A 24706-nucleotide genomic window follows, 5' to 3' on the forward strand; every position below is an offset into this window, starting at 1 on the left:
GGCAAACATGCGCCGTCCGGCGTCTGCAAAAAACATTGGCTGCAACGTTTTTTTGCAGCGCCGGACCAGCTTTTTCAACAGCGCATGCCCGGGAACTGTGAGCTTTAACCCCACAAGTGCCCGGCGCGCATCTTTCTCTCTCCCCCTCCCCTTCTCTCTCTCCCTCCCTCCATACGCTCCATACCTTTCTTTGGCTGGCTCTCTCGTCTCCCGCTGTCTCTCTGGCTGCTCTCTCGTCCCCCGCTGTCTCTCTGGCTGCTCTCTCGTCCCCCCCTGTCTCTCTGGCTGCTCTCTCGTCCCCCGCTCTCTCTTTGGCTGCTCTCTCGCCCCCCGCTCTCTCTTTGGCTGCTCTCTCTGGCTGCTCTCTCGTCTCCCGATCTCTCTCCGGCTGGCTCTCCCGTCCCCCGGTGCTGCGGCTCCTTTAAATGTCCTCCAAGTCGCATCAGGCGCCGCATGTACATCCGGTGTCACCGCTGCTGGCCGGATCCGGCGGCCTGGCTTTTCGCCGCACGCCGCCGGACCCCTGACATCGGATGTGTGAAAGAGGCCTAAATGTAAAAGGGCCTTTATCGAAAGTGACTTGCAGCTATAATTGCCACAAAAGGAGGCTCTACAAAGTACTGCAAGCCACTGTAACTTGATTTTAGTGTTGTGACCTTCCAGGGTGCCTACCTTTTAGCTGTGGGTGAGAGCTTGAGATGTATATTTACTTAGACATTAGGGTGTCTCTTGTTCTAATGGGTGCTCACTCGTTACACAAATTGTTTAAAGGACTTAGAGGAGCATAAAGTGTCATGAATGACTAATGTCAGGAACAGTGAGGAGGTGGCGGAGGATCCAGGTCTAGAGTTTGATTTTTTTTTTTTTTTTCCTTACCTGGACTGAATTATTTCATTGTTCTATTCTTGTGTTTTATGAGCCTTTTTCAAACATTGCATTTTGCAATGAACTTACAAGATGGTATACGCGGTCAAAGATTTACCTCTTTCAGTGACTGTATTAAAAAGTAAAATTAAAAGTCTAAAAAATTAAATGCTAATCAAGGGATCAAAATACACTGTAGAATATGAAGCATGAAAGGCCACCTTTTCGAAATGAGTTGTCCAAAAATATTTATTTGTGTTCTTGAATGATTATTATAAAACAATCTGTTTAACGACCAACTTGACCTTTGCAGCCAATTGTTTCACTTAGCAGTATTGTACACCACGGAGGCCTGTGATTGGCTGTTTGCAGTCGTGTGTAGACGGCACATCCATGCCATAAGTGGTTGAGAGCATCCAAGAGAATTATCAGGCTTCATTCACTTCTCTTAACTTTTTTGTTTTTAATCTCTAAAACCACTTTAAAGGGCTTATCTGTTGTGAATACTTTTGACCTGGCTTCTTCTGAGTTTGGGCTCCCTCTGGTGGTTTCAGCGGGTAATGAAGTTGGTCTAGCTGACAGAGTTCAATCACCTGAAGAGGATGATTGGAGATCAGGTGTTACAGACTGGGAGGATTTAAGTGAGCAGCCTTCCCTCAATTGTTGCTGGTGATTTTGTTTCTTCCTGTGCACTTTGGAAGTCTGTTTGTCGCCTGCTTGGTCCTGCATCTTTCAGATAACTCATTTGTCTGTTTTTGCCTTACTCTGATTTCTGCTTTGCTGTTGTGTGTTCATCCTTGCTCCCTGCGGGGACCTGCACTGGACCCCGTTCCATATGCTTCAGCTCATGTCAGTTTGTTCAGTATTTCGAATCCCCTGGTATATCCGTATCTTTTGCTTTGCATCCAGTTCACACCAGAATTCTGATCTAGTGGGTGAGAGGTCGTGTGGCCTCAGTATTTTTGCATATCAGACGTGTTGGATTTTTCTTAGGGTTTTTTGCGTTGACTGCAGACAGTATTCTTTCCTGTCCTATTCTATCTAGACAGGTTGGGCCCCGTCATTTGCTTACTCTATTTTCTGCCTGTGTTTGTGCTTCATCTTGTCTCACCGGCAATATATGTTTGGGGGCTGTCTATTCCTTTGGGGTTCTACTCTGGGGCAGTTTAGCTTTTCCCTTTCTTTCTTTAGGCTTAGTTAATTCTTTGGCTGTGCCGAGGCGTCTAGGGCATCGTAGGTACGTCCTACGGCTAATTCTAGTTGTGTTGTCAGTTCAGAGGTCTGCAGTCCGCTTAGTTACCAACCTTTCTGGTTGCCTAGCCTATGCCCCGGCTATCCTCGGTTACCGAATCATTACAGAATCAGCAGCCCACACTATTAATCCTAGGATACTCTAAAGAAGGAAAGAATTGTAAAAAAAAAAAGTGTCAGAATTTATTATATATTTTTTTCTCTGGGGGCCGTAGGAGGATTTTTTCTGTAATGGAGACTAAGCAATTGTCCGATCGTGTTGCGCAGCTTGCTGCCTGAAGTTCGGGGAATTACTGAATATCTTGCTCAATCGTCTACTGTAGAACCTAAAGTCCCTACTCCTGATTTATTTCTGGGGATTGGTCTAAATTTTTGAACTTTAAGAATAATTGTAAACTATTTTTTGCCTTGAAACCTAATTCCTCAGGGAACTCGGTGCAGCAGGTTAAAATTGTCATCTGTTGTGCGGCGACCCGCAGGACTGGGCTTTTTCCCTGACACCTGGGGATCCTATTCTGTGGATGTGGATGCGTTTTTTTCAGGCTCTGCGGTTGTTGTATGATGAACCTAATGTTTTCTCAGTTTGATCAACCACTTTACTGGCATTGAACCAGGGTCAGGAAACAGCAGAGTTATATTGTCAGAAATTCCAAAAGTGGGCGGTCCTTACTAAATGGAACAATGACGCCCTAGCAGCTCTTTTCGGAAGGGTCTGGCAGAAACCGTAAAAGATGTCATAGTGGGATTTCCTGTCCCCTCTGGTCTTAACAACTCTGTCATTAGCCATTCAAATTGATCGACATTTACGTGAACGTAAAACTATGCGAGAGGCGGTGTTTCCTTTCAAACAAACTTCTGAGCCCATGCAGTGTGATAGTTTTGTCCAGGGCGCACATCAAGAATTTAGGAGTAATAAGTTGTGCTTCTTTTGTGGGGACGCCTCTCATACTATTTCCGTCTGCCTTAAGCGAGAAAAACGTTTTGCTCACTCATTTGCTTTGGGCAGTGTACAGCCTAAATTCCTTTTGGAGGTTTCCTTGATCTGCTCCTTATCTTCATTTTCTGCTAAGGCTTTTGTTGATTCAGGAGCAGCCCTGAACCTGATGGATTTTGACTTTGCCAAACATTGTAGTTTTCCCATGGTACCCCTGCGGACTCCTATCCCTTTAAGGGGTATTGATGCTACCCCTTTGGCGGAGAATAAACCCCAGTTTTGGACCCAAGAGATAATGCGGGTAGCCCCGGACCACCAAGAGAATTGTACATTTTTGGTGTTGCATGATTTACATGACATTATTGTACTGGGTTCTCCTTGGTTGCAGACCCATAATCCTGTTCTGGATTGGAAATCTGTGTCTGTGGTGAGTTGGGGTTGTCAATGTGTGCTTAGTGACACTCCTGTTTTTTCCACCTCTCCCCAGTCTCTTGATGTTCCTGACTATTTGGCTGATTTTTCTGATGTATTTAGTGAGAGTAAGTCCACGGCTTTGCCTCCTCATAGGAGTTATGATTGTGCGATCGAGTTAGTGCCCGGTTGTAAATTTCCCAAGGGTCGGCTTTTCAGCTTATCTGTACCTGAACATGATGCTATGCGATCTTGTATCAAGGAGTCACTGGAGAAGGGTCATATCAGACCTTCCTCTTCACCTTTAGGTGCCGGCTTTTTCTTTGTGGCCAAGAAAGATGGCTCATTAAGGCCAGCCATGTATTGATTATCGTCTCCTTAATTAAATCACTGTTAAATATCAGTATCCGTTACCCCTGATTTCTGATTTATTCTCCAGAGTGAAAGGTGCTAGATGGTTTACCAAGCTTGACCTTATGAGGGCGTATAATCTTATTCGCATCAAGCACGGTGATGAATGGAAGACGGCGTTTAATACTCCTGAGGGGCATTTTGAGTACTTAGTGATGCCTTTTGGGCTCACTAATGCCCTTTCCGTCTTCCAATCTTTCATGAACGATATTTTCCTGGATTATGTGGACAAGTTTTTGATCGTTTATTTGGACGATATTTTGCTTTTTTCCAATGATTGGGATTTTCATGTGGAACATGTTCGGATTGTTTTCCGGATTTTGAGAGAAAATGCTCTATATGTTGAGGGATCGAAATGTCTCTTTCGCGTACAAAAAATTTTGTTTTTGGGATTCATTTTGTCCCCGTCCGCTATTGAAATGCACCCGGTTAAGGTCCAGGCCATTTATGATTGGGTTCAGCCTACTTCTTTGAAGGCTCTCCAGAAATTTTGGGGTTTTTGCTAATTTGTACCGTAAATTCATAAGTAATTTTTCTGGTATTGTGAAACCACTGACAGATTTGACCAAAAAGGGCGCTGATGTGTTGAATTGGTCTCCAGAAGCAGTTTCGGCATTTCAGGAGCTTAAGCTGAGAGTCACTTCTGCTCCTGTTCTACGGCAACCTGATGTTTCTCTCCCATTTCAAGTGGAGATAGATGCTTCTGAGATTGGTGCAGGAGCCATTTTGTCTCAAAGAGATCCGGTAACCTCTAAGATGAACCCTTGTGCCGAAAATTTTCCCCATCTGAATGTAATTATGATGTGGGGAATCGGGAATTGTTGGCTATGAAGTGGGCGTTTGAGGAGTGGGGACCTTGGTTGGAGGGAGCCAGACATCAAGTTGTTGTCCTCACCGACCACAAGAACTTGATCTATCTTGAATCAGCCAAGCGATTGAATCCTAGACAGGCTAGGTGGGCCTTGTTTTTCACGCGTTTTTTAATTTTGTGGTCTCCTTTCTTCTGGCCACTAAGAATATTAAGGCGGAGGCCCTCTCTAGGAGTTTCTTTGCGGATTCTCTTGATGTGACTGAGCCTACTACCATTATAAATGAGGGTGTGGTTCTTTCCACTATTTCACCCGATTTGAGACTTGCCTTGGAGGAATTTCAGGAGGACAAACCTGAACGATGCCCTATGGGGAAATTGTATGTCCCCGACCAATGGAGGAGAAGAGTGATGTCTGAAATTCACAGCTCTGCGTTGGCTGGTCATCCGGGTATTTTTGGTACCAGAGATTTGGCGAGTCGGTCTTTTTGGTGGCCTGCCTTATCTCGTGATGTCAGGAATTTTGTGCAGTCCTGTGGGGCTTGTTCTCGGTCAAAGCCCTGTTCTCGTTCTAGTGGATTGTTAATGCCACTGCTGGTGCCCAGGAGGCCATGGACCCATATCTCAATGGATTTTATTTCCGACCTCACTGTCTCTCAGAGAATGACTGTTATCTGGGTGTTCTGTGAAAGATTTTCCAAGATGGTCCATCTTGTACCATTGCCGAAGTTGCCATCCTCTTCGGAGTTGGTGCCCTTGTTTTTACAATAGGTGGTTCCGTTTGCATGGCATTCCTGAGAACATTGTGTCCAGTTTGTTTCCAGATTTTGGAGAACTTTTTGTTCTAAACTGGGAATTCACTTGTCCTTCTCCTCTGCGTTTCATCCTCAGACCCATGGGCAGACTGAAAGAACAAACCAGACTTTGGAAACCTATTTGAGATGTTTTGTGTCTGCTGATCAAGATGACTGGGTCTCTTTTTTGTTCTTGGCTGAATTTGCTCTTAATAATAGGGCTAGTTCTGCCACTTTGATGTCTCCTTTTTTCTGAAACTTTGGGTTTCACCCTCAGATTTCTTCAGGGCAGGTGGAGGCTTCGGCCTGTCCAGGTGTAGATTCTGTGGTAGAGAGAATGCAGCAGATTTGGGATCAAGTAGTGGATAAGTTCTCTCATTCTCAGGAGAAGGCCCAATGGTTTGCCAACAAAGGCAATTTAATTAGTTTTAGATTTTGTGGAATTGAAAAGGTTTACAAACCACCTAGAGGAGGTAATTTACAACAGAAATTACTTAACCGCAAAACATACTGGATGTTTATGCTTGACACCCATATTCCCCACGGTCTCAATGCTAGACAAGACCTAATAGAACTATATTGAATACTGTCTTTGCAATATTTTACAAGGAAATGTTTTATCCTAGTTTACTGTTGTCCATGATGATTTTTGATTAAGAACTCTTCGTTTTTTCTTTCTTTTCTCAATTTATTTCTGCTTCTTTGCATTTTTAATTCTGTCCAATCAATGCCATGTGCACACTAATATATAGTTTTTCAATGCATTGTCAGGTAGATCATGACTAAGACTCTTTAGTTGAAACGCGTTGATCCTCCTCACTGGTGTGCTCGGTGTTTGCTCTGGAGAAATTTTTAAAGAACTAACATTTTTAAGTTGTCCAATAAAGCTTTGTAAAGTTGCAGCCGCCTCCGTCTCAAGCTGGATCACGTTTTTTTTTATTTTGACATGGTTTGGTTATCCTCAAAAAATATTCCTATGAAAGTTGCTTCTCCAAATTCAAGCCAAGGTTCATTGGACCTTATAAGATTTTGGAAATCCTTAATCATGTTTCCTTCCATTTGGCTCTTCCAGGAATTTTTAAGATTCACAACATTTTTCATAAATCTTTGTTGAAAAGGTTTGTGGAGCCAGTAGTTCCCATGGCTGTACCCCCTGAACCTGTATTGGCTAAGGATAATCTGGAGTATGAGGTAGAGAAGGTATTGGATTCTCGTCTAGCTATATGGAGACTCCAGTACTTGGTCATTCTTGGGTGTTTGCTTCTGACATTCATGCCGAGAGATTTTTTTGCACCTTCCACCGGGCCCATCCTGATTGGCCTGGTGGCTCGGGTGAGGGTTCGGTGACCCCTCCTCAAGAGGGGGTACTGTTGTGAATACTTTTGACCTGGCTTCTTCTGAGTTTGGGCTCCCTCTTGTGATTTCAGCGGGTAATGAAGTTGGTCTAGCTGACAGAGGTCAATCACCTGAAGAGGATGATTGGAGATCAGGTGTTACAGACTGGGAGGATTTAAGTGAGCAGCCTTCCCTCAATTGTTGCTGGTGATTTTGTTTCTTCCTGTGCACTTTGGAAGTCTGTTTGTCCCCTGCTTGGTCCTACATTTTAAAATAAGTCATTTGTCTGTTTTTGCCTTACTCTGATTTCTGCTTTGCTGTTGTGTGTTCAGCCTTGTTCCCTGCGGGGGCCTGCACTGGACCCCGTTCCATATGCTTCAGTTCATGTCAGTTTGTTCAGTATTTCTGATCCCCTAGTATATTAGTATCTTTTGCTTTGCTTCCAGTTCACACCAGAATTCTGATCTAGTGGGGGAGAGGTCGTGTGGCCTCAGTATTTTTGCATATGATATGTGTTGGATTTTTCTTCGGGTTTTTTGCGTGACTGCAGACAGTATTCTTTCCTGTCCTATTCTATCTAGACAGTTTGGGCCCCGTCATTTGCTTACTCTATTTTCTGGCTGTGTTTGTGCTTCATCTTGTCTCACCGGCAATATATGTTTGGGGGTTGTCTATTCCTTTGGTGTTCTACTCCGGGGCAGTTTAGCTTTTCCCTTTCTTTCTTTAGGCTTAGTTAATTCTTTGGCTGTGCCGAGGCGTCTAGAGCATCGTAGGTACGTCCCACAGCTAATTCTAGTTGTGTTGTCAGCTCAGGGGTCTGCAGTCCGCTTAGTTACCAACCTTTCTGGTTGCCTAGCCTATTCCCCGGCTATCCTCCTCGGTTACCGAATCATAACACTTATCTGGGCATAACCTATTGGTAACCTATTAAATAGGTCATCAATATGACATCGCCGATTAGCTGTTTGCTCCAGTGTACGCTGTATGTGAACACTTTGAAAAGACCTGAAAAGCACTAGCACATTCATTGTGTAGCAGTCTCTGCCTGGAACTGCAGAACAGCTGTTATTTTGAATCAAAACTGTTCTGCAAAACCCGGCATGGGCCGCAACACATTGAAATAGGTCATCAATCTGTTGTGCACGGACAACCCCTTTTAACGGGAATCTGTCAGCAGGTTTTTGACACCTAGTCTGAGAGCAGAGTAATGTAGAGCCAGAGACTCTGATTCCAGCAATGTGTCACTTACTGGGCTGCTTGTTGTTCTGCTGATAAAATTGTGATTTTATGAAAACTACATGATCACCAGAGGATTGGTAAACTTGTTGCCAGGTAGACCTCCATATTCATGCGCTATGTATAACTCCGCCCCCCTTTGATTTGGCAGTGGTCTGTGTACACTGTGCAAATCAGTGGTGGGGACGCGGCTATACAGAGCTCAGCATTCAGAGCACTGGTAGGATGTAACTTCATATATTTGCTAGAGTTTTCCCTAGATCAATCTTTCTGTTCCCAGCTCTGTCCTATATGTGCCAGGCAGCATGACCTACTATTGTGTCTGGAGTTTGGCGCATGAAGAAAATCTCTGATATTTATTGACTTAGAATGGAGATATGGCTATAGTGCTGGTGTTTTAATGCCTTGGTGCTGTGCAGCTGGGACATCCATCTTACTCAGCAGTGCAATTTCCTGTGGAGCTCTACTTTACAGAAATGAAACTTTACTGTGTCGGTCATTTGTATGAGTGTACAACTATAACTGAAACGATGGGGTTGGGTAATAGGGGATGTTGGTAAAGTAGAAGTGACACAACATACAGTGCTTGCATTTATATATTTATTTTTAATCAGATTATTTTAATTAAACCACTCCGATACAATCAGTTTTCACAAACAAAACAACACATTATTGGCATATAAAAAAAAAATATATCAAATGTGCAGGCAATGCATTGTAACATAATACAGAAGCTATTGGGCATTCTTCCCTTAAAGGGATTCTGTCAGCAGGTTTTTCCTCATCTGAGAGCCACTTAACCCCTTCATTACCTATAATGTATAGGTACGTCATAGGTCGTGTACCCCCCATTGATGCAGGCTCTGGAGCCGAGACGTCATCTTTTCCAGCAAATAACAGCTGATTTGATTAGCTGTCATGTGCCCCTAACCGCCCCAAGTGGAATCGTCATCCAACCACAGCTGTTAGCTAGATAAAAGCCACTGTCAATCTCTGACAGCGGCATTTAACACGATCGCATCGGAAGCGCGTCATAAGACCAGCCCATCGGCGCCCCTGTCACATAATGGGAGAACCAATGGGTTGGCATAATAACCAGGGGTCTGCTGAAGACCCTCGTTCTTGTCATTGCTGATCTGCTATGTTGATTGCTTCACAATAGCAATTAGATTATCACAGCTTCAAGTCTACTAAGGAGACTATTGAAGCAAGTGCAAAAGTTAAAAAAAAAAAAAAAAAAAAAAAAAAAGTTTTGGGAAATATTAAAAATTAGATGTGTGCCCGATGCTATCGCATCGGGAGGGCAGTAACATCACGATGGGGGCAGCTTTGTGGCACTGGGGGTGGCGGCCCACCCACTTCCATGCAGTCACAACCGGCAGGAAAGACGGTGTTTTGCGGTCTGTGCTGGAGATGGTGTTCGGCGCCACCAGAGGGTGGCCGCACCCAATCTCCAGCACAGGCCTCAAGCCACGGTCTTTCCTGCCGGCTGTGACTGCACGGAGGTCGGTGGGCAGGCAGCGGTGGGATCCGGCACGCGTAGTCAGGCAGTGGGTCCTGGCGGGCGTTCGGCTGCGGCAACCCTCTCATTACTCCCCCCCTCATTACATCCTCTCATTATGCCCCCGTTATTACACCCCTCTCGTTATAACCCCTCGTTACACCCCTTTCACAGCCTCATGATCGAAGTGGCAGCCTGGATCCAAGCAGCAGCTGGGATCCCAGGGGCAGTTGGGATCGCAGCAGTGGCCTGGATCCGAGCAGCAGCTGGGATCCCAGGGGCAGTTGGGATCGCAGCAGTGGCCTGGATCCGAGCAGCTGCTGGGATCGCAGCGGTGGCCTGGATCCGAGCGGCAGCTGGGATCCCATGGGCAGTTGGGATCGAAGTGGTGACCTGGATCCGAGTGGCAGCTGGGATCCCAGCGGCGGTTGGCATCGCATCTGCGTCCTGGATCCGGGCGGCATCACTTGGGTGTACCAAAATGGCGGTCGGCGTACTTCCAGTGCGGCGCAGAGGATTGTGGGATTCGGGGACATCCAGACGGAAGTGGATGACAGACAATTTAAGGCAATTCTGTATATAGATAATATATAATAGGGTCAAATCACCCCCATTTTGCCGCATTCAAAATAAAACAATAAAAAAAATACACACATTTGATATGGCTGGGTTCAGAACACCCAATCTATCAAAATATAAAAAGAATCTGGTCTGTAAATGGGGTAACGAGCAAAAACAGGCACTCAAAATGTCATATCTATACTAAAATGGCATGATTAAAAAAGTCAGCTCGGCGGGCGAAAAATAAGCCCTCACTCAGACCTTGAAAAATAGAGATGCTACGAGTTCAACAAAAACACTATTCAACAAAATTTTTATTTTTTTTTTACAAACACGGTACCCACCCCCCACACACTTTTTAGATTTAGAATGAAGCAGAGCTTGGAAAGCTAACCCCGCCTACATAAGGCTCTCCATGCACAAAAGCCCATAGACAATGAGCTGCCTATCACAGGAGGGGACGTTTCCAGAGTAATATATTTCGGCAATGTTAGTCTCTTAGTCATAAATCCTTCACAGTTAGTAAGCAGCACACACTTTGACAAGTGACACATCCCTGAATTCTGTGTTTTAGCCCCCATCACCTGCTGTCTTCAGATTAAATAGCAAAAACTTGCTGAAATATTCCACTTAAGTTTTGCACACCTAGTATCCTTTTATTGGAATAAAAGCTGTATTTGTGATGAAAAGTCCCTCTTATTCCAGCCAATATGATTTAAAAAAAAAAAAAAAGGTATATGGCACAATATACCTACAGTGTGACACTAAAAGTCTATCTGCTGTAGAGACCACCTCTTGATATGATGGGCTTCTTGCAGACATCCCACCAGACTGGTAAAGTAGATTTGCACGGTCCACTGGTCTCGAAAATGCTACGTTCTGATGAGTGTCGCAGAGGTTTAATACATCCCCACACCATGCCATAATTAGAATGTCAGAATATAGAGGCACATCTGGAAACAAATATTTTTTGAGGTTTTTGTTATGAAATCATGTAGCTTTTTTTCCTATGGCAAGCGGTAAGAATTTTCATATAAATTATGCAATGGATTTCTGTAGGGAACAGTTACTCAGCTTCAGATATATCTGCAACTAATTTGCAGTGTGTGAACTGACCATTATTGCCTATCAATCTACTTCGCGATGTTTTCACATCTACCTTGCTGCTTCCAATAATTTTGAATTTTCTTTGTCCACACGGATGCCCAGCTGAGCTCCCACAACGCACTTCTCCCTAGCAACTGGAGTCTCACGGACCTCTGAATTTACCATCCTGTCTGAACAGTAAAAGTAGCACTCCTCCCATCAAAATGTTTATCCTCTTGGAGTTATCTTTTTTGGCACTAGATTTTTACAATTGCTCATTTTGCCTTTCTACCTAGCTAATTCTTCTCTTTTCTATTAGGTCTATGACCTCACATGATTAAAAACTTACTAGGTTAGACTCCTTCTAAGCTCTATGTAAAAACAGGCAGTCTCGCTTCCCAACATGAGTCGCTGCAAAGATCCTTTGGCAGGAGGGAGGAGCAGATCAGCTGGGTCAGGAGTTGAAGAGAAAAATCATAAATGCACGGAAAAGAGACTTCTTGGTTCTACATAAAGCAGAAAAAAAGAGAGGAATTAGCTGGGTAGAAAGGCAAAGTGAGCAATTGTAAGTACACCATGCTGTATAATATGATGACTGCAATATATAAAGGGGATGAAAACTTTGATGGAAGTGCTTTTAATAAAACTTAAAGGGGTTGTCTGCTTTGGACCAAGATCCCCTGGAAATAAACTAATTGCAGCATGTTTCTCAAGAATATGCTGTAATCTATATGGAAACATGTCAGTATTTCAAATTAGTGGGTGGTCTGTGTAATATGAAACAGGTCCTTCAGGGCTAGATAAAGTGGTTTGCGAAAGTATTAACTCCCCCTTGGCATATTTTTTTTTTTTTGTGTTGCTATATCACAACATGGAATTTCACAGGTTTTTTTTTTTTTTTTTTTTTTTTGAGGGTTTGCATCAGTTCATGTAAAACATGCCTACTGTTCACCCCCCTAAAGTGAGTACTTTATAGAGCCTCCCACTTGTGGCAATTACAGCTGCAAGTCACTTTGTATAAGTCTCTATGACTTTTCCACATCTTGCCACTGGGATTTTTGCCCATTCCTCAAGGCAAAACTGCTCCAGCTCTTTCAACTTAGATGGTTTCCTCTGGTGAACACCAGTATTCAAGTTTGACCACAAATTCTCAATTGGATTAATGCCTGGGCTTTGACTAGGCCACTCCAAAACATTTACACATTTCCCCTTAAACCACTGGAGTGTTGTCTTGTTGGACACCATCTCAAATCACTGACAAACAGGTTTTGCTCAAGAATATCCCTATATTTTGCACCATCCATCTTCTCCTCGACTCAGACCATTTTCCCTGTCCCTGGTGCCAATAAACACCACCACAGCATGATGCTGCCACCACTATGTTTCACTCTGGGGATGGTGTTTTTGGGGTGATGAGCTGTGTTGGTTTGGCTCCAGACCATAGTGTTTACGTTGGTGACCGAAAAATTCAATTTTGGTATCATCTGACCACAGCACCTTCCTCCATACATTTGGGGAGTCTATCACATGTCTTTTGGCAAACTCTAAACAAGCCTAACAATTTTTGTGTGTAAGTAAAGGCTTTTTTCTGCCCACTCTTCTGTAAATGCCACCTCTATGGAGTGTACTGCTTATTGTGGTCGTATGAACAGATATTTCAGCCTCTGTTTGGGAACTCTGCAACTTCTTCAGGGTTACCTTTGGTCTCTGTGCTGCCTCTCTGATTAATGCCCTCCTTGCCCAGGCTGAGAATTTTGGTGAACAGCCCTCTCTAAGGCTACTTTCACACTTAAGTTTTTTTGCGCTGCGCACCATGCGCAGTGCAAACGCACATAAAAAAAAACTTCATGCGTTTTTTTTGCGGTTTTGAGCGCGGTTTTTTTGCGGTTTTGTGCGCGTTTTTTTTTAAAAGTCAAAAACGGCGCTCCTTCCCTCCTGAGCTCTGCCATGCACCCAGTGGTTCCCCCCCACATATCAGGTATCAACGTACTCAGGAGAAACTGCACAATAACTTTTGCAGTCCAATTTCTCCTGTTACCCTTGGTAAAATAAAAAAATTGAACCTGAAGTATTTTTTTTGTGAAGGGTTAATAAACTTCTTGAATCTGGTTTTGAGCACCTTAAGGGGTGCAGTTTTTCAGTTTTTAGAATGGTGTCACTTTTGGGTATTTTCCACCATATAGACCCCTCAAAGGGGCTTCAAATGTGATGTGGTCCCTAAAAATAAAATGGTGTTGCAAAAATGAGAAATCGCTGGTCAACTTTTAACCCTTATAACTTCCTAACAAAAAAAAATTTTGGTTCCAAAATTGTGCTGATGTAAAGTAAACATGTGGGAAATGTTACTTATTAAGTTTTTTGTGTGCCGTATCTCTGTGATTTAAGGGCATAAAAATTCAAAGTTGGAAAATTGCGATATTTTAAACATTTTCGCCAAATTTCCGTTTTTTTCACAAATAAACACAAGTTATATGAATTAAATTTTACCAATATCATGAAGTACAATATGTCACGAGAAAACAATGTCCGAATCACCGTGATCCATGGAAGCGTTCCAGAGTTATTACCTCATAAAGGGACAGTGGTCAGAATTGTAAAAATTGGCCCGGTCATAAACGTGCAAACCACCCTTGGGGGTGAAGGGGTTAATAGTGTTGCAGCCTCTGTGGCCTTTCAGGAAAGGTGTGTATATACTCACAGACATGTGACACTTAGACTGTACACAGGTGGACTTCCTGACATTTAGACTTATGAAGATAATTGTTTGCACCATAAATGTTTAGTTGCATCGTTGCAAAATCATTGCTGCTCACCTACTCTCTCCCAGATATCCAATGATGAGCGCTCAGCAGTGATCCCCGTCTGTTCATATGCGAGTGGCCGTGGGCATGTGTCCACTACAACCAAAGACTGTTAGCCCTGCAGAAGAGTCGTCATTGGATTGCTGGTGGAGAGAGTATTGGCAGCAGTTTTTACAAAACCCCTTTAAAAGCATAGTCACAGACGCGGATTCTTTACTGTAAGAGCAGTGAGACTATGGAACTCTCTGCCATATGATGTTGTAATGAGTGATTCCCTACTAAAATTTAAGAAGGGACTGGATGCCTTTCTTGAAAAGTATAATGTTACAGGGTATATACACTAGTTTCCTTAATATTTTGTTGATCCAGGGTGCTAGTCTGATTGCCGTATGTGGAGTCGGGAAGGAATTTTTTTCCCCAATGTGGACCTTAGTGTTTGCCATGTGGGTTTTTTTTGCCTTCCTCTGGATCAACATGTTAGGGCAGGTTAGGATAGGATATGGGTTGAACTAGATGGACTTAAAGTCTCCCTTCAACCTTAATAACTATGTTACTATGTAAAACTTTTGTAATGTCATTTAGTGTGGCATTTCCCTTTTAAGGTTGTAGTAGAAGTCGTGCTGAAATTGTCCTGCAGGATACTAGTGTGTCTGTCATGTGCACATCCCTCCCATCGCTGTATGGATCCTGGCGCTGATGCCAGACTCTTTACTCCGGACTACACCCATAAGGCATTAGGGTGTGAGGTGTCAACACTACTACAAAGCCAGGATAATATTTTCCATAATTATATTTGAACAATCACTCCACGCGGCTATCAATTAATGTATGTGTAGAGTTTACATTATCCAACTCCATAATGTGTAATTATAAGATCCCCCAATATTAGACTGCAGGCAGTGCATTCAGCTCTGGGCACTGGTACGACCGTGTGTTCTGCATTACACCATTCTGCCCTTCAGTCAAGTTCTTTTCCTTATGAGAGCTCCAGTTTAAGATGCTTTAAAGGGATTGTCAGCAGATTTTGCTATGTAATCTGACATCAGCATGAGGTAGGGACAGAGACCCTGATTCCAGCAATGTGTCACTTAATTAAAACTGCTGCACACAGTAAATTGTCTTTGTTCTCTGCTGCAGATCTAGAGCTCTGAATGCTGAGCTCTGTATAACCCCGCCCACACCACTGATTGGCAGTTTTCTGTGAACTTTGTATATTGACAGAAAGCTTCTAATCAGTGCTGGTGGTGTGGTTGGACCAGGAAGCACGAGGTAGCTTGTCCCTGTATAAATGATCTCCTGCTAATAAAACAGTGATTGTATTGAAACAGCAAAACATGGCCCAGTAAGTGATACTACACTGGAATCAGTGTCTCTACCCCTACATGTTCTCCCAGATTACATAGCAAAACCTGGTGAAACATTCCCTTTTAAAGAAGCTCTTCAATGGAGATATTTTTAAATAAATCAGAGTATATGTGTATGTAATAATAATAATCTTTATTTTTATATAGCGCTAACATATTCCGCAGCGCTTTACATTTTGCACACATTATCATCACTGTCCCTGATGAGGCTCACAATCTAAATTCCCTATCAGTATGTCTTTGGAGTGTGGGAGGAAACCGGAGTACCCGGAGGAAACCCACGCAAACACGGGGAGAACATACAAACTCCTTGCAGATGTTGTCCTTGGTGGGATTCGAACCCAGGACTCCAGCGCTGCAAGGCTGCAGCGCTAACCACTGAGCCACCGTGCTGCCCATGTACTGTAAATATACTCCCGCACCGCTACCTTTTCCGGCATCCTGCACCGTTCTGCTCCTCTTCTCAGTGACGTCACCACTGTTCAGACTCTCTGGCTCATTCTGATGCTCCATAGACTTACATGGTCTTACAGGGTCTGAAGAGAGGTGACTCGAAAGAGAAGCAGAGCGGCACTCGATCCAAGAGATGGTGGCGGTATGGGACTATATGAACACGAACACAGTACATGCACATATACACAGATTTATTAAAAAAAACTTCATGGGAGGGCTTCTTTAAAGGAATCTGTCACCAGAGGCTCATGGAACGTCTCTTTAAGTATAAACATGTAGCCCAAACAGCAGATACATGATTTGATATGTCCAAAAAATGCATCTGTCGCTTTTCACACCAGTGTCCAGGCTACGACCAACTCGGGTTCTCCATAGAGTGGCTGAGCATAATAACTTCAGTTTAGACACTGTGGATGACCCAAATTATAACGAGTTTACTTAAATAGTAGGAGAATGCAATAGTTTGGTGGAGCGATACGTCATTGCTGTCGCGGTTTCTTTTCCAAACAATTGCTGCAGGTGTGCCAAATCATGTTAGTGAGATTTTCCTTATTCCCCTATTAGCAAATTGTGGCAACATACAACATTCATCATCACTCTTGTCTTGGCGTCATTTCAGTGTGTTAGACCCTCCTGAATGACAGGATGGCAGCATGGTTGCCATTGGCTTCCCCAGACTGATTGCATTGAATTCAGTGTCATTCTCGTCACAGTTCTGATTGATTTAATGAAGTGTGACCCCACCGGAAATGCATGAGCCGTGTTGCCAGGGGCCCACCAGTAACATGAACTCCAGGGCCCCACTTTTCAGCTACATGCATATATGACTTCATCCTCCTTGACAAATTTCTGTAGCAATAAACTGGGTTTATTGTTAAACTGGCTTGGCCCGTGCAAAATTTTCGCACATTGGTCGTCGGGGGCGCAGGCAATTTCAGAAAAAGCAAGCTGGTCAAATGTAACTGCATTTCATGAGCTGATGAACACAGACAGGTATTTATATATGTAGATTGGTCATACAATAAATTGTTTTGATAAGTTGGGCCAAAAAATGTTTTCCGGTTGAGGTGCCACCTGCAGGTCATTGTGTCTTTCTGCAGGTTTATGAAAATGAATGTTTAAACTGTATCTAGTGATAAAATCGTGGATGTGTGGTTTGTTTGGCTGTTTTCTTGCTGAAGGGAGCGAGTTTACCTTTCAAATGGTGTATCATTTGTGTGTGTGGGGCAAATTAATCAGCGAAAAAGCAGTGCATGTTTACAAATGTGTTGGTAGTGTGCTTTGGGGTATTGTCGTGCCACCTGCAGGTCATTTTTCCTTACTGCAGGTTTATGAAAATTAATGTTTAAACTGTATTTTGTTATCAAATTGTGGATGTGTGGTTTGTTTGGCTATTTTCTTGCTGAAGGGGGCAAGTTTACCTTTCAAATGGTGTATCATTTGTGTGTGTGGGTGCAGTATGAACAGGGATACAAAGGAATCACCGAAAAACAGTGTTTAGAAATAATAGAATAGATGAATAAGATGCTGCCAGTGTCTGTACATAGTGAATCAAGTGTATGGTGTCAAGTACTGCTCATATGAGAGGGTGGTGGACCACTTCTGCACAGGAGCCCACCTGAGGATTCTCCTGTTCTCTGGTGGGACAGTCCGAGCCTGTACGTATCTCATGGTTGTATCCGTATGTCAGCATTAGCATATTGACTTCTCCTGAGGTTAGTTATTACACCTAATGGTGGTGTGCTCATTTGCACGCACAGGGTGGACACATTTTCCATTTTCACAACGACCTTTTACGATATTATGAGTAAATAAGAAATGCTCCGTCACTGTACACAGGACTCCGAAGGCACAAGGATGTTTGGATGCTCGTTCTGCCACCTACAGTTCGGCAAAAGTTTTGCAACTTATGTTTTTTTGCTGACTTGATTGTCTCAATAATCTGTATATACTCAAAGTGTATGGAGGAGAGGGGACTATCTGGGAATACAAGAATTGGGTAAATACCTTGAAGATGAGGGGTACCAGTGCATTTGGCAGTTATTTTATCTCCCCCTCTCACATACAGACTCCATAGCCTTTATTTGACGATTTCCGTATGCAAAACTGATGAAAGTATGTGTTGTGAATGGCCCCAGAGAAGAGTAGCATTAGCTCCTTATTAAAGGAAGGGTACAGATGAGCTTTGCTGCCAGGATCGTGACTGCTGCAGCCATCAATTGTTGACATGCGACCACTGTAGCCAAAGACAAGGAGTGCGTACAGGATGCTAACCACTGGATCGCTGAGGAAGAGAATAGATAATTAGAAGAGATGAGTGAAGGGATAAGTGAATCTTTTGAAATTTGAATTTGACGTTTTTCCCAATAATTAAATTGGCTGCGACTCAAAAATGCTTCATCTATATGACAATATACTCTATTCCTTACACCTTAGTCTTAATTTCTGTTGCTTTATCTGTGCAGTTTCTAAAGTGTTTTATGCTTTCTCTCCTAATCTCTATGGCTAAACTGTGAGCTATGATGTCCTCTAACTATCCAGATTCACCACCCCTGCAATTCCTGCCTCTGCTTTTATACAGACTATGATGGTCCCTCCTGATTAACCATGTGGTGTGATGCTGCCAGGCGTTGTGGGGAAGTCCACCCGAGGCGCTTTCTTACTGATCCAATCTTCTGCAACGTGTGAAACGTCAGCAGCCACTTTAAGGGATTCACAGAAAGTGAATTACAAATTGTTTAAATTCACCTGGTTCTGCAAATTATTACAAATCCAAATGTAAATGTCCTCTTCAGAGAGAAAGAGGACAAGAACATTTGTGCCACCTACTGGGGATAGCAATTCTAAAAGTAAATATTGCCTGCTTGACGAGCGTTGCCACATGCATATTTAAATTCTCAGTGGAACACTACATGGCTGATAAGTCTCCTTACGCTAACTTTCACTCTCCACAAGGAGAAATGTTGCATTTTAGACCCTAGAAGTTCAGCACAAATTCTATTTGCATTTAATCGATTTGCTCATCTCTAGTAAGAAGTATTGATTTTGTTTTCTTTTTACAGTTGTGGCAGCCAATTTTTGTTTAAAAAAGTGTGATTTGGTGGAAATCTCTTTTTAAAGTGTTGCTATGTTGTAGGACAGGGAGAGACAACCTGCACACTTGGTGGTCCGGGCAGGGCCGGTTTTAGACAAAGTGGGGCCCTGGGCAAAATTTTAAAGTGGAGCCCCAAATGCTAACCTAATGCACCATCACACAGAAACATTTCTTGTATTTATAAACCCTAAGTTCAGGCCACTAAATGAGCGAATGATTGGTACAGATAGTCCTCCATACAATATAATGCGGGCCCATATAGTACATATAGCAAAATGCACTCCCCATGGTCCTTGGTAGAGTATATTGCAGCCCCCCACACACAGTATCAGGGTGTGTGCACACGTTGCGGATTCTGCTGCGGAATTTTCCCCACGGTTTATCTGTGGATTTATTGCGGATTAGCCTGCAGTTTGACACCTGTCATGGAGCAGGTGCCAAACTGGTGTGGAATCCGCACAAAGAATTGACATGCCGCGGAAAATTCCGTACTGTGGGCACTGCGTTTTTCAATTTACATAGACTAAAAGGATTCTGTACAGCGCAGTAGAAACTGCTGCGGATCTGCAGGGCCAAATCCGCTGCGGATCCGCAGCAGAATCCGCAACATGTGCGCACACCCTAATGCAGCCCCCTCAGAGTATAATGCAGGTCCCACCCCCACAAACACACACAGTATAGTGCAGCTTCCTTCACACACAGTGTAATGCAGCCCCTCAGAGTATAATGCAGCTCCACATACACAGAATAATGCAGGCCCCACCCCCAAACAGTATAATTCAGCCTCCCCCACAAACACACACAGTATAGTCCAGTCCCCCCACACACAGTATAATGCAGCCCCCACACACAGTATAATGCAGCTCCCTAAGAGTATAATGCAGGCTCACACACACAGTATAGTGCAGTACTGCCACACACTATCATACAGCAGACACGCACAATAATTACCCCTCCTCCTCTTTCCCCAGCTGCACTGACTTCTGCAGAGCATTTCAGCGTCTTATCAGCTCCACTGCTGAAACACTGAGGGAGAGTGATAGGAGAGGGAGTGTGAGGTGATGCTCTCTCCTTCGTCAATGCTTTCAACTTTATTGGCATCTATGATGCCGATAACTTGAATGTGCAATGCGGGGAGGGGGCAACGTTGGGCCCCTGTTACTCAGGCGCCCATAGCGGCCACTGACTGGGGGCCCCTGGAGGAGCAGGGGCGCTAGGCGGCTGCCTGGTCTGGCTGCCCCTAACGCCAGCCCTGGGTCCGGGTGCAGAGGCAGTTACATGTTGCCGGATCCAGTGACACTTTACCATGTTAGCAATGGTAGGACAAGATAGGAAATATAGTAAACTGAGGACTGTAAATTTGTAATATGACCCATGACTTGCTTGCTATGAAGTAACAATAGGAAACAGATCCTCTCAACAACTATTTAAACTGAAAACGGGAACATAGAAAGAGAAGTGCTGCGGGGTAGAACTAAAGCAAAGCTGGCAAGTCGTGCAGGATTGTGATTGGTGTAAATCAATGGGTGCTTTTTCAATTTTTTACATGTATTACATACATTTGGGACTTTATTCTAAGATGGAACATACCTCGTGTTTTTTCATAGTGATTGATGTACTTCATTATCCCCTACGACTTCATTCTCTGGATAAGGGTCGCCCCTGCAGAGGTTTTATTGTAGGCTCAATATCTGGTAGTGGAGAGGCTGAGGAGACAAACACTAAAGATGATGGGTCATAATTTTGTAAATTTAATAGATTCTGTTCTATGGCTGCCGTATTATATGCTTCAATGTAGAAATGATTTCATGTTACAGAAAATAGTCTGCTGGTGCAGGTGATGTTAAGATGGAAGATGTTTATTTCACAGGCCAGTTTATTTTTCATTAAGTTTGTCTTTGTTGCTGTGTCTTGAGAAAGTTAAGACAGCATGAAGAATTCTACCCCAGCATCTCGCTGTCCTCACTGCTGACAACTGCAGCACACTGTATGGAGTGATATACTAGCACAGGATTGCTTGGAGGACCCCATGCCATTCTGCCACCACCCACACACATGGTTCCACTGTACAGAAGGCTTTTTGGTGCCCTCCATTGCCCCCGACTTGAGCCTTGGGCTCTGGACATTGCAGAGAGTTTTGACCTCATACCGCCAGAACGTCTTTGCCTACGCCATGTTTCAGCCCTCTGCACCTTGACGTCACCCTAGCAACTGTCACCAATGAACTCTTACTGACTAAACCAGGAAGTGGTTGCCTTCTACTGGCCCTGACACCTCCCACTTTGGGCTGGACCAATCACCAGCCGTCTCCTTTTGCTGTCTGCTTGCACAGTCAGTGGCTGGGCAAATGTCACCTTTCACATATTTAACTTCAGTAACCTTTTAACAGTATGCAGTGAACTTCCTATATCTAATGTGCCCCCAATTAAATCTTCCCCCTTTCTAACTTAATCCCCAAGTATTATGCTATGCTTTATATAATCTAAACTTCACTTTAGACTTTCCCTTTACACTTTACATGAATAACATACATTAATCTCAATACATTACATTAACTGTGTACATTAGTGCCTATGAAACTCTATGCAGATTCACATTTTAATACAGTCATAAAAATACAATAAAACCATACACTTGGTATAAACACGGTTTAAAGAGGGAGAGGCATATAATGGCCCCTGTCACACCCTTACACACACACCCCTCTGTGCACCCCTCCCTCATACCTTCCAAATGGAGGGGGAAAAAATAGAGGCCAAAAGACCACACGTTTTACTTCCTTGAGACTTATAGAGCAATATAGATATATTTAGGTTGTACATGAGAGGCTTTGATATGGTAAAAACATATGTTTGAGGCATTGGTGGCTGTGATTTATGTTTTGGATTACATTACTTAATACTTATCTGACCCTCAAGACAAAACATTAGAACCCAGTAGCATAAATTCTCACATCAAGGTAAGGTGGGAAATTACTGTGACATGCCATCATGTGCTGATAAGTAAAGGTCTGATTGAGGTCCCGTTTTGCTTAAATAGTTGGTACATCTATATTGAACAGTAAATACCTAAAACTAACGTCACTGGTATATTAATACTTTTTTTTTTTTTCTATTTTAGTGGCAACAGATTTTTTCAGTTCCAAATATCTGGCTGTCCAGGCCCAGAAGAAAATTCTTGGTAAGATGGCTTCATCTAAATACATTGCAACCTCCTTGATTGACGATACAAGCGGAGAAGTGTTGGATGAGCTCTATCAAGCAACCAAAGAGTTCACCCAAAGCAAGAAAGACTCCGAGAAAATAATAAAGAATCTCATCAAGATAGTAATAAAGCTGGCAGTCCTGTATAGGAATAATCAGTTCAACCAGGAGGAGATCGCACTTATGGAAAAGTTCAAGAGGAAAGTCCACCAGCTGGCCATGACGGTGGTCAGCTTTCATCAAGTGGAGTATACATTCGACCGCAATGTGCTCTCAAAATTGTTGAATGAGTGTCGGGAGTTTCTCCATCAAGTGATTCAGCGTCATCTCACTGCAAAGTCTCATGGACGGATCAACAACGTGTTCGATCATTTCTCGAATTGTGAGTTTCTGGCGGCTCTATACAACCCATTTGGACCTTACAAAAACCATCTTCAGAGACTTTGTGAAGGTGTGAACAAAATGTTAGACGACGACAATATTTAATGATGGGACGTTGGCGTCTTTGAACATAATTGCTGGGAAATTCAATTCTGAAACTGTTTGCCACCAAGGCGGAAGAGACCATTGATGAAATGGTGTTTTATTCGCTGATGGTAACACTGGAACCAGATTGTTGGACAATACCGCTTACTGGTTCTTGCTGGAGAGTCGTTACTAAGCAGTGATTCTATGCCGATCCGTTCCCTCTACATGCTGAGTGTACCGTAGGTTGTAAGTGGAAAACGCCATGAACGCAGTGAACTACTCAGAATTGGGAAGCTTCCGAAGAATTTCTACAAATGGATGGGGGGAAATGCTATTTATGGCCTTGCCAAAAATCTTTCAGTACAAATAAGACGTGTTTTTCTGTGTAATGTATAATATATATATATGCCATGATTCTATGCATTGTTTCTTAATAATTGAATGACAAGGCAGCTTCTTTTTGTCTTTGCTTCTGTTCTCCAATCTTTGTTTTGTAGCAACTATATCCATACAGATCTGCTGTCGTGGAAGTGCATCGCATTTTATGGGATATTATTATTGATACCGATATCCTCATTGTGAAAGGTTCTTAATTTGTATATGTAGACCCCAGAATTGCACTTTCTTAATGCCCTGGACAAACTGTCTTATGGAAAAAAAAATAAAACAATCTATCCAGTCATACAGCACACACTAGATTTGTTACACTTGGTTTAGCCTTACGTTTTTTCTTGCGATGTCCTTCTGCCATACAACCAATCTAAATTGGATTGTAACACAAGATAATGACTTCTGCTTTAGCCCATGGATGAGAGTCATTTCACAGTAGCCGCATCTGTTGGACTGGGATCTGTATGCGGAAGGCGACATTCACACAATGTTTTGGTGTCCAATGTGGTCACTAAACTCTACTAGTAAACCCATACGCTAAGCGCCTGTCGCTTTTTTTTCGAAGCAAAAAGAATCTCCACGTCCAATTACAACGTTTAACTTTGTATGAAATTTCACAAAAAGATTTCTAGAGGGTTTTTTTTTTTTTAAGAAGAAATGGATGATTTGTTAGGCTATGTGCACACGTAGTTTTAGGTCCTGCGGATCTTTCCGCGCGGATTTGGAAAAATCAGCAGGTAAATTCTCAGGTCAAAAGACCTGCGGTTTAGCCCTGCGGTTTCACACCTCTACAATGCAGAAGGTGTGAAACCGCAGCGGAATCCGCACAAAGAATTGACATGCTGCGGATTTGAACTCACAGCAAATCCGCAGCATGTGCACAGTGTTTTTCAGTTTACCATTGAAAACAATGGTACTGTACAACGCACCTACATCTGCAGACCCGCAGCTCCTGAAACGCTGCAGTTCCTCAGCAGAATCCGCAATGTCTGCACATGGCCTTAAACTATCTTATTACTCCTAGTAATGATGGTCAGCTGCTGAAAATGTTTATCAGCCAGTGATGGTTGTACGGTTGAGGTCTGACAGGTATCTGGCATCACTTGCTGCATCAAAAAGAAGGCGCTTGCAAATGCTAATCAGGGCTTTGGATTTTTTCCTAAAAAAACATTAGCAGCTCCCTGGCACTTTTCTTGTCGTCGAGCCTTCTCCCACTTGATATCGATAATTCCCCACTGAATTACACATTACATCAGGTTTATGCAGTATTTTATGTGTTCCTTATTACACCAAATATGCAGATTTATTTTTGAGATAAGAGCCAGGTCAAAGGTCCATGTTTAAATAAATGAGGTGATTACAGGGTTATTAAAAAAAACAAATCCAAAAGAGGGAATAACTTGCTGACTGCTGAGGGTCTGACTGCTGGGACCCCAACTGATCCTGAGATTGGGGCTCTTGAGCTTCAAAAATGGGACTTTGCTCCATTCATTTTCCCTGGGACTGCTGGAAATAATAAAGCTCTGAACCCTGCAGTTCAATAGGCAATGAATGAAGCGGGTGCCGAGTATGTTCCATTCAGGAGTGGGACTGCAGAACCCCCATTCTCGTGATTCCAGGACTCGAATTTTGTCATCAAAATTATTTTCAGGGATCTGGCCCATGCGCAAAGTGGCATAAAGGCTATGTCCTGCCTCTGAACTATTAGCGTATGGGTTTGTACTCCACCTTGGTGTGACTT

General features: G+C 43.2%; 1 protein-coding gene across 7 annotated transcripts in view; it reads left to right on the top strand.

Moving 5' to 3' along the window:
- The window catches only part of TNFAIP8 (TNF alpha induced protein 8), a 205356-nt gene extending 182099 nt beyond the window's left edge, over positions 1 to 23257 (top strand). For all 7 annotated transcript variants that reach the window (XM_073554415.1, XM_073554728.1, XM_073554698.1 and 4 more), the window contains one exon: positions 22025 to 23257. In XM_073554415.1, the coding sequence (XP_073410516.1) occupies positions 22025 to 22593 (569 nt within the window). In that variant the 3' untranslated portion in view covers positions 22594 to 23257. The remainder of the gene's footprint in view (positions 1 to 22024) is intronic.
- Positions 23258 to 24706: the final 1449 nt, after the last annotated feature.

This window comes from Dendrobates tinctorius, unplaced genomic scaffold, assembly GCF_039654945.1.
Source record: "Dendrobates tinctorius isolate UK_male_01 unplaced genomic scaffold, ASM3965494v1 ptg000003l, whole genome shotgun sequence".
Classification (NCBI taxonomy): Eukaryota; Metazoa; Chordata; class Amphibia; order Anura; family Dendrobatidae; genus Dendrobates; species Dendrobates tinctorius.